The 13,873-nt window shown below is 44.8% G+C and overlaps 1 protein-coding gene across 2 annotated transcripts; it reads right to left on the reverse strand.

Moving 5' to 3' along the window:
- Positions 1-2,821: 2,821 nt before the first annotated feature.
- On the reverse strand, positions 2,822-13,162 carry Ccdc43 (coiled-coil domain containing 43). Of its 2 annotated transcripts, none has more exons than XM_006970583.4 (5): positions 12,898-13,162; positions 9,700-9,787; positions 7,294-7,429; positions 5,974-6,032; positions 2,822-3,390 (listed from the first exon to the last, which is right to left on the reverse strand). In XM_006970583.4, exons 1-5 carry the CDS (start codon positions 13,093-13,095, stop codon positions 3,203-3,205), a joined length of 669 nt encoding a protein of 222 aa, XP_006970645.1. In that variant the 5' UTR covers positions 13,096-13,162; the 3' UTR covers positions 2,822-3,202. The 2 variants fall into 2 exon arrangements, with proteins under 2 accessions (XP_006970645.1, XP_076399563.1); XM_076543448.1 differs by having other exon boundaries at positions 5,974-6,025; positions 7,293-7,429; positions 12,898-13,147.
- Positions 13,163-13,873: the final 711 nt, after the last annotated feature.

A 13,873-nucleotide genomic window follows, 5' to 3' on the forward strand; every position in this document is an offset into this window, starting at 1 on the left:
TTCAGAGGACTTGATTCCAGGTTTGATTTCCAGCACCCACAAGGTGGCTGACAACCACCAGTCCCTCCAGTCCCTGGGGATCCCATGCCCTCTTCTGGCTTCCAGTGGCACTACATGCACACATGCAGACAAAACACCCATACACATAAAAATAAGAATTTAATTTTTAGCTGGGCTGTGGTGGCCTTTAATCCCAGCACTTGGGAGGCAGAGGCAGGTGGATTTCTGTGAGTTTGAAGCCAGCCTGGTCTACAGAGCTAGGTCAGGGCTACTCCAACAAACTCTGTCTTGAAAAACAAATACAAACACCCAATCACTGGGCATGCTTTAGTGAAACATTTCACTATTAGGATAAGAATCTGTACCATATCAAGCTGATGAAAGAAAATGCTGGTACTTTCAGGAGGGGAGGCTAAAATCTTTTTAGATTATGGAGTAGCCTATAGAAAAATGTCTGCCATAAATCAGTGAAGGGGAAGATGAATAGGAATCTCACACAACTTAAGTAAAACATAGCTCTCTGAACATATGAAGATAGGTTTCTTCTGTATCCCAGAATCTAATCAATATTTATATGTATAATCCAGCTATCATTTGTCTTAAAAGGGCTTATTGGGAAATGTTATCAATTATACTATTTTCTACAGAGAAAATATTTTACTGTTTAAAATAACCCTAGACTTTTAAATTATAACCTGTTTTTATGTTAAAAAAATATAATTAAAAAAAAACAAAAAATAGTATCTTAAGTGAATAACCTAACCAAAGCCCAATGAGCTGATTGTTTTTTATTTAAGCATTAGTTGGATGTACACTATAACATAGAGTCCCATGACACATGCCTATAATCCCTGCAGTTGGAAAGCTGAAGCAAGGTCAGGAATTCAAGGGAAACCTAGGTTACAAAGCAGGAGGCAGCCTAGGCCTCCTCAAAAACAAACAAAAAACTAGCGAATTGAAACAAATACCTTAAGGGATGGATATAATCTTGAATCCTTCAGAAGCCAAAATCAAGGTGAGAAGGAGGTCCTAAAATAAGAATTACTAAATTAAAACAGGTTCTCGAATATACTCTTCAGAGCTGTGGCTCACTGCTTCCATCACATAAATTTCAAAGCCAACTTACTCAAGCTCCAAAAAACAATCCTCTGAGCTAATCTTTCCTTCACAGGAAACTTGGAAACAAATTTAAGAGAGAAGACATTTCACTTGCAGAGTATATCTTTTTTTTTTTTTTAAGATTTATTTATTATGTAGACAGTGTTCTGCCAGCATGCCAGAAGAGGGCACCAGATCTCTTTACAGATGGTTGTGAGCCACCATGTGGTTGCTGGAAATTGAACTCATGACCTCTGCAACAATAGCCAGTGCTCTTAACCTCTGAGCCATCTCTCCAGCCCCACAGGGTATATCTTACAGGGCTGACCAGACAATAAAGACCATTCCCAAGGGACTAGCCACACATACCTTCCCATCAGCAGCCAGAAAAAACAAGGCAGACAACACTGACTTAAATAAAGTTTATTTAAAAAAAGAAAAAGGTGGTTATTTTTACAATGTCATGGTTGTAGGATAAAGAGGCAGCATTATCTCCTTAACCATGTTTTTTTTTTTTTTTTTGCTTCTGCACAAAGGTAGCTAATTATACAAAAACAAGTCAGAAGACTTTCTCCAAATACTAGTAAATATTAGGTTTTATAGGCCACATATGGTCTCAATCATGAAAGTCTTTCTTTTATAACCTTTTAAAAATGTAAAAAACCATTTTAGTTTGCCCCATACAAAAAAAGACTGGGCCAAACATGGCCTGTGAGTGGTAGTCTTCTAACCCCTGGTATAAAATATCTATTGTATCTTGTCAGAGAAATTGTTCTCTTGAGGCTTTTGATAGCTGTTGCCCAAAGTCAAGTACAGAAGGACTGTATTTACAACTGGACGTGGCTGTAGAGAGGCAGAACTGGAGTTTCTGCTCACCCTTGACTCCACTCACTCATTCCGTAAGTTTGTTAACCACCAACTATATACACACTTAAGTATCTGTGTTAGCAAAATTTCCAGTGTTTTTCTCTAAAAAAGTAATTCCTTCAGTTTCTCTAAACCAGGAATTATTAGGTCTTAATACTCATGTTGCAGGTGTGTCCAACCTGTGGCCTAGGATAGCGTAAATCCAGTCTAACACAAAATCATAAACTTACTTTTAAAACATGATTTTTTTTTCGAGTTTTAAAAAAAGTCATGTCACACTGTCAAAAGGTTGGACATGCCTGCAGAATAAATCAAGATTAAAATCAAAAGGGGATTCAAGGGAACTCATGATTTATCTTGCTAACAATGATAACCTTATACCCCAAACTGACATATCCTCCTTAAGGTCACAGACTACAGGAAAAGTATGTAGCTCTCTATTTTAAAAGACACTTGACTCTCCATAGGTTAAGTTCTCCTTCACTGCTGGGGATCGACCCCAGGGCCTTTTATGCTAAGTGGACACTCAACACAACCGCAGCTTGAGCCCAAGCTGACACATTAAAAAAAAAGACTGGATCTATCACACCCCAAATGCCATCTTGCGCTTTCCTAATGTGATGCCTTATAAAACCTGGATTTATGTAGGGCTCTTCATTAGCTACTTCAGTCATAAAACACTGCTACTACAAGTTAGGTGTAGCCGTTTATGCTCATAATCCTAAGGCTGAGAAACTTAGCCAAGGACACTGCACCGAGTTCAAGGCCAGCCTAGACTACAGAATGAAAGAAACCCTGTTTCAAAGCAAAAACCACTACATTTTGAGGCAAATATTGCCAAGGGAGCAATTTATACTTCTTCTTTTTTTTTTTTTTTAAATCTCAGAAGGAATGGTCATGTTTCCTTCAGGATGTTAGCTTTCTGAATCTGGCTAATTATACAAAGTGAGGGAAGACCTTTTTTAAAAAAAACAAGCCAGAAGAACACAGGATTTCAGTACTAAAACAGAAAAGTTACCCTAATTCCAGATCTTTGGTAAAGATACTAACTATAATTGATTGCTCACACCACCAAAACATGGCACATTTTGTTACAAGTGATTGTGATTTTTCCTTTTGAACATGTAAACAAAGGGGGAAAGCCTTAGGAAATTTGGGGAAATGCATTAGTCTCAGTTCTCTTAAATACACAGACGCACAATCAGTTCATGGGCGGGAGGAAGGGAGTGGGCCGAGGTTATCGCTTGCGTTCCCCCTTCTGGGTCCTTTTCCTCTCCTTCTCCTTGCGCTCCTGCTTGGCTAGTTTGTCCTTCTCCCTCTGCAGCTTGTCCTGTTCCTTCTTCCTTTGGGACTCATCCCGAAGTGAGTCTCGCTCCAATTTCCGAGCGTTGAGAACATCTTCCACATTGGTGTTTCGGAAGAGAGCTACTAGAGAGTTAAGAGATCGAGTACACATTCCTCAGTCTTGATGCCCCTTCTCCACACACTGAACCCTAAATGCACTCTAAGGCTCCTAGGATGAAGAAAGGGTCTTTGGTTTGGGCTAGAGAGATGGCTGGCTGCTCAGTGGTCATAAAACTTGCTCTAGCAGAGGCTGAGTTCCAGACAATGGCTCACTCCCATGCAGAACTCTAGTTCCAGGGGATCCAGTGCCCTCTTCTGGCCTCTGGGGGCACCAGACATTAGGCGTGCGCGCGCGCGTGCGTGCGTGCGTGCGTGCGTGCGTGTGTGCAGCAAAACATATTAAAAAAAAAAAAAAAAGAATCATTGGTCTGATGGGAACTCCTAAAATTACAAGTACAGACCTAAAATGTTCCTTGGATTAAAAGAAAAAAAATCTCATTTGGGCTGGGCAGTGGTGGTACAAACTTTTAATCCCGGCACTCCAAAGATTTTTTTTTTAATGTATGAGTGTTTTGCTACACACACACACACACACACACACACACACACACACACACACACACACACACACACACAGAAACTGTCTCCAAAAACAATAAAAAACCTCATTTGGACAACTAAACCTGAACTTTGAAATATTTTATAAAAATGAATTTCATTAACAAGGACATCCAAAAAAGTACAAATAAAGTTTATACTTATATATAAAGTCGATCCAATTAAAAAAGTAAAATCTTGCTCCAAACTAAGTCCAAACAGTATTCTATAGAATGCTGGGCTGAGTCTAGGTTAAGTCAATAAAGAGAACATCACTGTGGCAGAAAAAATGCTTATGCACTTGGCACTATTAAAATGCTTTCAAGTAATTAAGGTTTATTCTTATTGAATTTTGTTAATTTGGGCTTTTTTTTCTAGACTAGCGTTTAAGTGAAAAGCAATGTTATTTTGTCAACACTGAACTTATAAGACATAAGTTTAACAAAAATTAGAAAACAGTCAAAAACTTTATTCCTTATTTCTTTCACCTTTAAAAATAAAATATCAGGGGCTGGAGAGATGGCTCAGCAGTTAAGAGCACTGGCTGCTATTCCAGAGGACTGGAGTTCAATTCCCAGAATCGACATAGTGGCTCACAACCCTCTGTAACTCCAGTTCTGGGGGATCTGATCTCTCTCTTCTGGCCTCTGGGGCATCAGCACACACATGGTACATATATGCACACAGGCACTAAAAGGTAAAATGTATCAGGCAATCTCCTCTACATTCTTGAAATGTGACTTTTTTCTACATTAGGCTAGAAAATAAATGAGTTTCAGGCCGAGGAGAGAGCTCGGCAACACAGCACTTACCTAAGCATACCCAAGGCCCTGGGGTCAATCCCTCACACCAAAACTGAAGTCCTGAGATACTGATAACCCACTATAAGCCCTCACCTAGGAGGTGAATTTCTAGATTTACCTTCTTAGGAATATCTCAGAGTAACCTGTTAGTGGAGACTTTCCTCAACACACATTTCAATACTGATTGTATTTTCAGCTTCAAGCATTTAGTATCTGTATTCTCTTTGCAATTACAAGGTTTTGAGAATAAAGATAAAACTTTAACATTTTAATTTTCCTAGTCCTGGGTAAATCAGAGTTCCAAGGATTAGAACTTTTTATTTTCTCTTAGGCATCCTTCTAGCTGGGTGTGGTGGCTCATGCCTTACAGGAGATAAAGGCAATTCAAGGACAGCCTCCAATATAGCCATTTTAAGTTTATCCTGGGCTAAAAGAGACTGTTGTTTTAAAAAACAAAAACCAGCTGGGTGGCGGTGGCGCACACCTTTAATCCCGGTACTCGGGAGGCAGAGCCAGGCAGATCTCTGTGAGTTCGAGGCCAGCCTGGACTACAGAGTGAGTTCCAGGGCAGGCTCCAAAGCTACACAGAGAAACCCTCTCTCTAAAAAACAAAAAACCAAACCAGGTGAAGTCCAGTGTGGTGGCCCATGACTTTAATTCCAGCACTCGGGGAGGCAGAGGCAGGCAATCTTTGAGAGTTCACGGCCAGCCTGGTCTACAGAACAAGTTCCAGATCATTCAGGACTACATAGAGAAACCCTGTTTCAAAAATCAAAATCAAAAAGCAACCAGCCAGGTGTGGTAGTGCATTCCTTTAAGCCTAGCACTCAAGAGACAGAGGCAGGCAGATCTCTGAGGTCCAGGCAAGCCTGGTCTATATACAGAGATTTCCAGGCAAGCCAGGACTACATCATTAAGATTCTGTCTCCCAAACAACAAACAAACAAACAAGTAGAACAAAACTCCCCACCCCCTTCGTTAGGGGTGGCACATGCTTTTAATCACAGCACTTGGAAGTGGAGGCAGATTAGGAATTCAAAGTCACCCTAGCAAGTTGGAGGCTAGCACCAAGTATGTGTCAACTTGTTTTCTTTGGGTGGTGTATGCTAAGCTGACTATCCAGGCTATGTTAGGCATGGGCTCCCAGTACTGGCATGACATGACATCCTTGGAGATAAGAGGGAACCTAGAGCAGTGAGAGCAAAATGACAACTGATTTCTAGAAGGGCCTTGGAGAACAAGGGATGGACAAAGAGAAGGATACATTTGTCAGAACCGGCGTTTGCTGTCGAAGCACCCGGGTCGTCTTTCTCATCTGTGTCGGTGAGTGACGTTAAGGAAAACCAGGTGGAAAAAAGGCCACACACACATCTCAAATTGAGTTTGAAAAACAGTCAGTAGACATGGTTAGGAGAAGCAAGCTGAATGCAGTGAGGACAGGGTCATGGGTGTGACGGTAAACCCAGGAGACTCATTTCTGAAAATGTTAATTTAGGGGAAATGCCTCAAGCTTCTCTAAGATCCACTTCTAGCCGGGGGGTGGTGGTGGTGGCGGCGGCGGCGGCGGCGGCGCACGCCTTTAGTCCCAGCCCTCAGGAGGCAGATCTCTGAATTCGAGGCCAGCCTGGTCTACAGAGTGAGTTCCAGGAAAGGTGCAAAGCTACACAGAGAAACCCTATCTCGAAAAACCAAAAAAAAAAAAAAAAAAATTATTTACAGAAGAGAGGAAGTATGGTACTACACCGTGTATAAAAGTATTCATGATGTTCACCTCGACTGTCGGCTTGATGGGACTTGGAGTCACCATGGACACAAACCTCTGGGATGTCTGTGATAGAGTTTCTAGATGGGTTAAGCCTGAATATGGGAGGCAACCCTTCCTTGGGCTGCAGTCTGGATGAACAAAAGGGAAGGCCGGTTGACAGCAGCTGATTCCTCTCCGCCTCCTGACTGTGGATGCAATGTGAGCAGTGGGCGCCTGCTCTGCCGCCATGCCTTACCCGCCATGATGGAGGGGGTCAGTTCAAACTGTAAGCCAAATAACCATCCTCTCATTTCTCCTTTGTATTTGGTGATAGCAGTAAGAAAAGTAAGTGATACAGTGTCACACAAGTACAAGGATCACAGCAATTTCTTATTCTCGAAATAGCATCAACAGTCCATTAAAGGCATTATTTGTTTCACACTGAACTGTTCTGGAGTATACCAATTATGTGTTGAAGATTTAAGTCCCATGTCAACTATTTTAACATCATTTTTGTTGTTGTTGTTTTGTTTTTTGTTTTTCAACACAGGGTTTCTTTGTGTAGCTCTGGCTGTCCTGGAACTCACTGTGTAGACCAGGCTAGCCTCAAACTCAGAGATCCACCTGCCTCTGCCTCCAGAGTGCTAGGATTAAAGGCCTGCGCTGACATTGCCTGGCCTGACATCATTTCTTAAATCCACAAAGGCCCAGGATCACTGTCATTTTGAAGGAGAAAAGGAAGCTAGAGAGAGGGATTGCAACTTCTTGGGGGGCGTGTAGACTGTCCAACATTCCTAGCCTGAGCCTTGGGAAATGGTGCTGAGCCTCTAAAAAGGATATTCCTCTTCGTCTGTCACATCAGCATACTGGGCCAGCAGGGCGGCTTTCCTCTGCCTCTCCTCTTCAGAAACCATCCTGGGCTTCACCACGATCTGTGCCTGCTTCTCAATCAAGGTGGCGATGGCCTGAACCTCATCTGCCAGGCAGATGGAGGGGGTGGGGGGACACAAGGAGAGCATGAAGGTGAAAACAAGGACCCAAATCACTAACCCACCTGGTCAGTGCTGGTCCCCGAGGACTCAGGAGTCATCCGGGAGACAAGGTAAAGCTATGCAGGCTTTAAGTCTTCCTAAAAATGGTTTTGATTATGTTTACTTATTGGGATGTGTGTGTGTGTGTGTGCACTGAAGTCCAGAGGACAACTCAGGAGAGCTGGAGTCAGCTCTCTCCTTTAGGGGGTTCCAGGGATGGAACTGGGGACCCCAGGCTTGCGCTACACTTGTTGGGCCATCTCACTGTTCTAGAGGAACTTTTTTTAAAACACCAGTACCGCAGCTAAAGATGGCTCAGTGTTTGAAAGCACAGACTTCTCGCAAAGGACCTCAGTTCAGTTCCTATCACCCACAGAGGGTGTCTCACAGCAACCTGTAACTGCAGCTTGAGGAGATCCAACGCCTCTGTGAGCACCTCCACTTACATGCACAAACCCACACACAAACAAATACACATTAAAATAAAAAAGTTGATCTTAAAAAGACAGTTTTTAATTCCATGACCTTAAAAAATTACTTATTTCATGTGCATTGGTGGTTTTGCCTGCATGTATGTCTGTATGAGGGTGCCAGATCCCCTGGAACTGGAGTTACAGACAGTTGTGAGCTGACATGTGGGTGCTGGGAATTGAACCTGGGTCCTCTGGAGGACCAGCCAGTGCTCTTAACCACTGAGCCATCTCCCCAGCCTTTAATTCCATGCCTTTAATTCCAGCAAAACAAACCAAAGACAAACAAATACAAATGCCTGTGCCCCAAACCCAGTAAATCATGTGATTCTATTGCATACTCAAGACAGAACTAACAGTGTATACTTTTTTTTCCCCGAGATAGGGTTTTTCTATGTAGTCCTGGCTGTCCTAGAACTTGCTCTGAAGACCAGGCTGGCCTTGAACTCATGGCGATCTGCCTGCCTCAATAATGTCTAGTTTAGGTTAGATTCTTCACAAGTTTGACTTCTTTGTTTTGAGTTTTCTCTAGCTAATTCACCATCCTAATTCACAGACAAGCGCATTCCTCTCTCATGTTGGGGGGGGGGGGGGGCGGGGCGGGTAGGATTCAGCCAAATGGAGCAGAACCTCTACCATAATTATGCTCTGCGATGAGACCGTGAGAGGCGGCTGAGCTGGTGACACAGCTCAGTGGGCGAAGGCTCCTGCCTTCCGGACTGTTGTCAACGTGAGTTTAGAAGACAATCGCTGCCCCTGTGTGTGTGATGCAACTCTACTAGGGGCACAGGATGGCAGCAAAGCACAAACAACGATGATGCAGGTGTTGTGATGCACACCTGCAGCGCATGGGGGTGGGGGTGGGGCTGAGGCCAAGGGTCAGGAATTCAAGGGGAGCAGGGGCTACAGAGAGGCCCAGGCAGGCCGGGCGGTACTGGCGGTCGCCTTTGGTCTTAGCACTCAGGAGGCAGAGGTAGGCAGATCTCTGAGTTCGAGGCCAGCCTGGTCTACAGAGAGTTCCAGGACAGCTAGGGCTACACACACAGATAAACCCCGTCTCAAAAACCAGAAAAAGGGGTTGGGGATTTAGCTCAGTGGTAGAGTGCTTGCCTAGCAAGCCCTGGGTTCGGTCCACAACTCCGGGAAAATAAAAAGTTCCAGGCAAGCCTAGGCTATATACAATGAGACTTTGTTTCAAAGAAACACACACCTACACCACAATGAACATGACTGTGGTCAGGGTAGTAGACTAGAAAGACACAAAAGGAAATCCATGGTTAGTAAAATCTTAAAGTGAGCTGATGCAAATCATCTTAGGGCGAGTGAGTACCCAAAGGAGAAAATGAAACTCTCGCTCCCTAACAGCTGTACAGGAAAAAGCCCTGGAGGTTGAACCTGAAACAGTAACTGAGACCAGGGAGAAGCTCAGTGAGTAGAGGCACTCTCCACCATCCTCATGGCCTGAACTTGATCCCTATGGACCACAAGGTGGAAAGACAGATCCAAATCCTGAAAGTTGACCTGACCCTAATACACCTCAGGAACATTCACGAATGCACGCATGCACACATACAACATGCATACTACACACTCACACTACATACACACTACACACAGATGCACGCTACGTACACACATGCATACTACACACACACACACACACACACACACACACACACACACACACACACACCACAGCTTACATAGAAGAATAAATGTTTTTCAAAAAGAAAGGCCAACTCTACCTTCTTTTTTTACTTTGGTGGTGACATTTTGTGTTTCTGACCATCGTTCCACAATTTCCTTACAGATATCAAGGAGAGAATCTTCTTCCTAGTTAGAAAAGCACACTAGTTAATTTCCTAAAAAGCCTTCAAAAATAACAGCTAGCCAAGAAAGGCATGTGCAGAACACCGCTCTCCCCTCTGGAAAAGAGAAGAAACCCTGGAGGGCCTAGGCCACAGCAGAGTGTGCTTCTCATCTGAGTAATCCCAGAACTCACACCTGCTGGGTCCAGAGTGCCCACTCTGCCCTGCCGCTGACTTAGGGTAACCCTCCTCAGGCTTCACTTATTTTTTGTTTTTTTTTTTGTTTTGTTTTGTTTTGTTTTTTGGAGACAGGGTTTCTCTTGTAGTTTTGGTGCCTGTCCTGGATCTCGCTCTATAGACCAGGCTGGCCTCAAACTCACAGAGATCCGCCTGGCTCTACCTCCTGAGCACTGGGATTAAAGGCGTACACCACCACCACCACCACCACCACCACCACCACCACCACCACCACCACCACCACCCCCCCCAGGCTATTTATACCATCTTATATTTTTATTTATACCATCTTATATTTTTATTTATACCATCTTATATTTTTATTTATACCATCTTATATTGTATACTACCTTGAATCTTACCTCAAATTCTCACTAACAAACTCCCTAATCCCTAACAGTGAATTCATTTTGTTTCTCCAAGAATGAGCTTTCTGCAAAAGTCAAGGGCCTTTGGCATTACAGTCAAACAGAACCATGACTCTGAAATATCCTCTGCAGAGACCACATGCTCTGTAGAGATGCTCTCGGTTGCTTCATGACAGGACTCCTGCCCACTACAATCGCCGGCAGTTCTTCCCAGGGACAGTAAACCACATATAAATGGGGTTCAGAAAACTATGAGAAAGTTAAACATGACATGTGAATTTGACAGACAGGGAAATCATCCTTAAAATGATTTCTGTCTCCTGTAGTTTATACACGAGGCAGCTAAGAACCTAATGTGTCTTGATAGCGTGGCCTCTTCTACCGAGAGTCTGAACAAGCACTTGCTTCTCCTTAGCAATAGATACAGACTCCATTACCGTCACCAGGGAAAATACTAAGTATGAAACTCAACCTCTTCCCAGAGTCCTTAGAAACCTCACAACTGCAAATAATACCCCCAAATCCTCACTTTTCATCCTTACTTCTTCTAATCTGCAATTCAGGGTCGAAGGAAAGAACTTACCACGCTGTGTTCTCACTGAACCTCCAAGCTGCATTAGCTCTTTTCCCTTTACAGACAGACCAAGGCTTCTTGCCAGTGGGAGCGGGGAAAGCTGCAGTGTTCTATGTCCAGCATGTTCTCATCAACGAACTGAGCCCTAGTGTGTGTCTCTAGCATGTGCCCCATATCCAATAATTATTTTTAGACTGGAAAAGCCTTCTGTCTGTCTATAAAAATGTACATGTATATTTACATCTGTGCTCACCATACCTTTTGATTCTTAGTAGTCCTTGAATATTGGCTTCTTTAAAAAGATTTATTTATTATGTATACAGTGTTCCGCCTGCATGTATGCCTGTGTGCCAGAAGAGAGCACCAGATCTCATTATGGATGGTTGTGAGTCACCATGTGGTTGCTGGGAATTGAACTCAGGACCTCTTAACTGCTGAGCCATCTCTCCAGCCCTGTATATTGGCTTTAAGGACAACAGATGAACCCATTCTCCAAACCTGATCATCGTGACAGACATCAAAGAACAAAGCCTTTGAGGAGCTGGAGACTTTCATAGCAGCAAGAGCTCCCCTAAACCTTGTGTGAGGACATCGAGTTCTATGGTACTTAGTGAAGACACAGCAAACTTTACTTTTGAGCTGATTGTATTTATTCACTTATGAGATTTTTATTTTATGTATTTATGTGTTTTGCCTGAATGTGTATGCCTGTGTACCACATGCATGCCTGCTACCCATGGAGGTCAGAAGAGGGCGTCTGATCCTCTGAAACTAGAATTACAGATGATTGTGAGCCACTGTGTGGGTGGGTGTTGGTAAAGGAACTCAAGCCCTTTGTAAGAGTGTCAAGTGCTCTTAACCACTGAGCCATCTCTCCAGCCACGGAGTTGATTATTATATTAAAAAGAAAGACTGCAGGAGAGTCACAACCAACACATGCAGGGGAATCTAATCTATGCATCCAATCTACTTAACGTCTCTGTTGGGAGTGGTAAAGCTGGGATGAACTCCATACAAATGATCAGATTAGAAAAGTGGGCATCTTGGTCACGCGATACATAAATACAGCTTTAAAGTACAAATTTCTGAATTAGCGATTCTGCCTGTTTTGTTTTTCTAGGCCCTCACTTTGTAAGCCCAAAGTTGGCCTCCAGCTTGCTGTCCTCCCCAGAGCCGGGACAAGAGACATGCACCATGGCACACGTGGCATGAATCTGCTTTTAGGTTTTCGAGACAGGGTTTCTCTGTGCCCTGGCTGTCCTGAACTCACTACGCAGACCACAAAGATCGCCTGCCTCGTCCTCCTGAGAGCTGGGATTAAAGGCGTGCACCACTACGCCCAGCCCATGAACCTGCTTCTAAGAGGCTAAATACCTTACTTGTTTTCCCAATCTGTCTCATCACACCGCCCCACCCAACACCATCAATAATTACTGAATTTCCAAATACTGCTTACCATGAAAAGATCTTCACCACCAGCTTACCTTTTGAAGACTCATCTCTGAACTAGGAGCCAAGAGGGAACTTCCTACTGGCTTTTGTTGTGGGACAGCCCTAAGACTATTCCCCCCTAATGGGCAGACATCTCAAGAACATTTTATTCCCCCTCTGAACACTGCAAACTGATGGGAATGGAATTGTTACACGTTTATGACCAAACTGCCGTTCACACATCTCAATGGCTTCAGAACACTATCGAGAACATCCAAAGGCACCCCAGGAAGCCTTGTTGCCAGGAACACGGGGATCCCACTCCTCTCTATGCACCTGCAACCTTCAGGCTTCCCAAAATCTGTCTGGGGAGCAGCAACCCCCTTCCCCCTCAGAGCAGGCTTCTTCCCGATAAACCCACTAAGACTTCGTGCCGGCACCAGGAGGAGAGAGACGTGAAGTGCGGCAGGGGTTCCCAGACGTCTCCGTGAGACTGATGGAATGTGTCCGGACCCCTCTACTCACCAGGAAAGCAGAGAGGATACCCTGCAGGGCGTCCAGCTTCTCTTCCTCCTCCTCCTCCTGTAGGACACCAAGGATGTAAGCGCCATAAACGGCCCGGTCCACTCCCAGCGCCTCCAACCGTCCGTCCAGCCAGGATCCAAAGCCCGCGCCATCGCCTTCACCGAGCACTGCCGCCGCCACTTCGCTGGGCGCCGCCATGCTGGGGACAGGGTCCTGCCGGACCCGGAGGCGCCTACCGCAGTGCCTGACGGGCCGCGCCACCGGCCCAGCGCGCATGCCTGGAGAGGCAGCCTCCACCCCTGCGCGCCGGGCTGGGACGGAGATCCGGGAGGGTGTGCGCCGGCCAATGAGGCTCTTGGTTTACCCGTGGCCGCGTGGTCCTCCCGGAGCTCCGGCAGGTGAGTTTTTAACGGACTGGTTATAGTTGGCAACGATCAGATTCAGTGTCATGGTCAGCCACGGGACGGAGAGCTCAGAGGACTGGCGCCCACCACGACGGATTCCAGCGCTTCGGCAAGCACTTGTGGGGTGTTCTGAAGCCAGGGTGCCCCTCGAGTCTTGTGCCCCCAATACCACCGTCGTTACCATGCCAAGGCTCCCTCCCTGAAAACCCACATTCCAGAAGACGTTCTCTGACTCATCACCGTACAGAGACACACAGTAGATGCTCAACAGTTGAACTGCTTAGCACCCTCAAGAGTCATTGCTTGCACTCATTGCCCCCCATATTTCCACATTGAGTATCTTTGAAGAGTGCCTTAGTTACAGTTTCCATTGTTGTGATAAGACACCGTGACTGACAGCAGCTTGGGGAGAAAAGGATTTATTTCAGCTTCCACTCTTGGGTCACACTCCCATCACTGAGGAACTCAAGGCAGGAACCTGGAAGCAGGAGTCATGGGCACTGCTTAGTGGTTTGTTCCACGTGCTTTGCTCAGCTCGCTTTTTTTTTTTTTTTTTCTCGAGACAGGGTTTC

Source organism: Peromyscus maniculatus, chromosome 8 (genome assembly GCF_049852395.1).
Source record: "Peromyscus maniculatus bairdii isolate BWxNUB_F1_BW_parent chromosome 8, HU_Pman_BW_mat_3.1, whole genome shotgun sequence".
NCBI classification, from domain to species: Eukaryota; Metazoa; Chordata; class Mammalia; order Rodentia; family Cricetidae; genus Peromyscus; species Peromyscus maniculatus.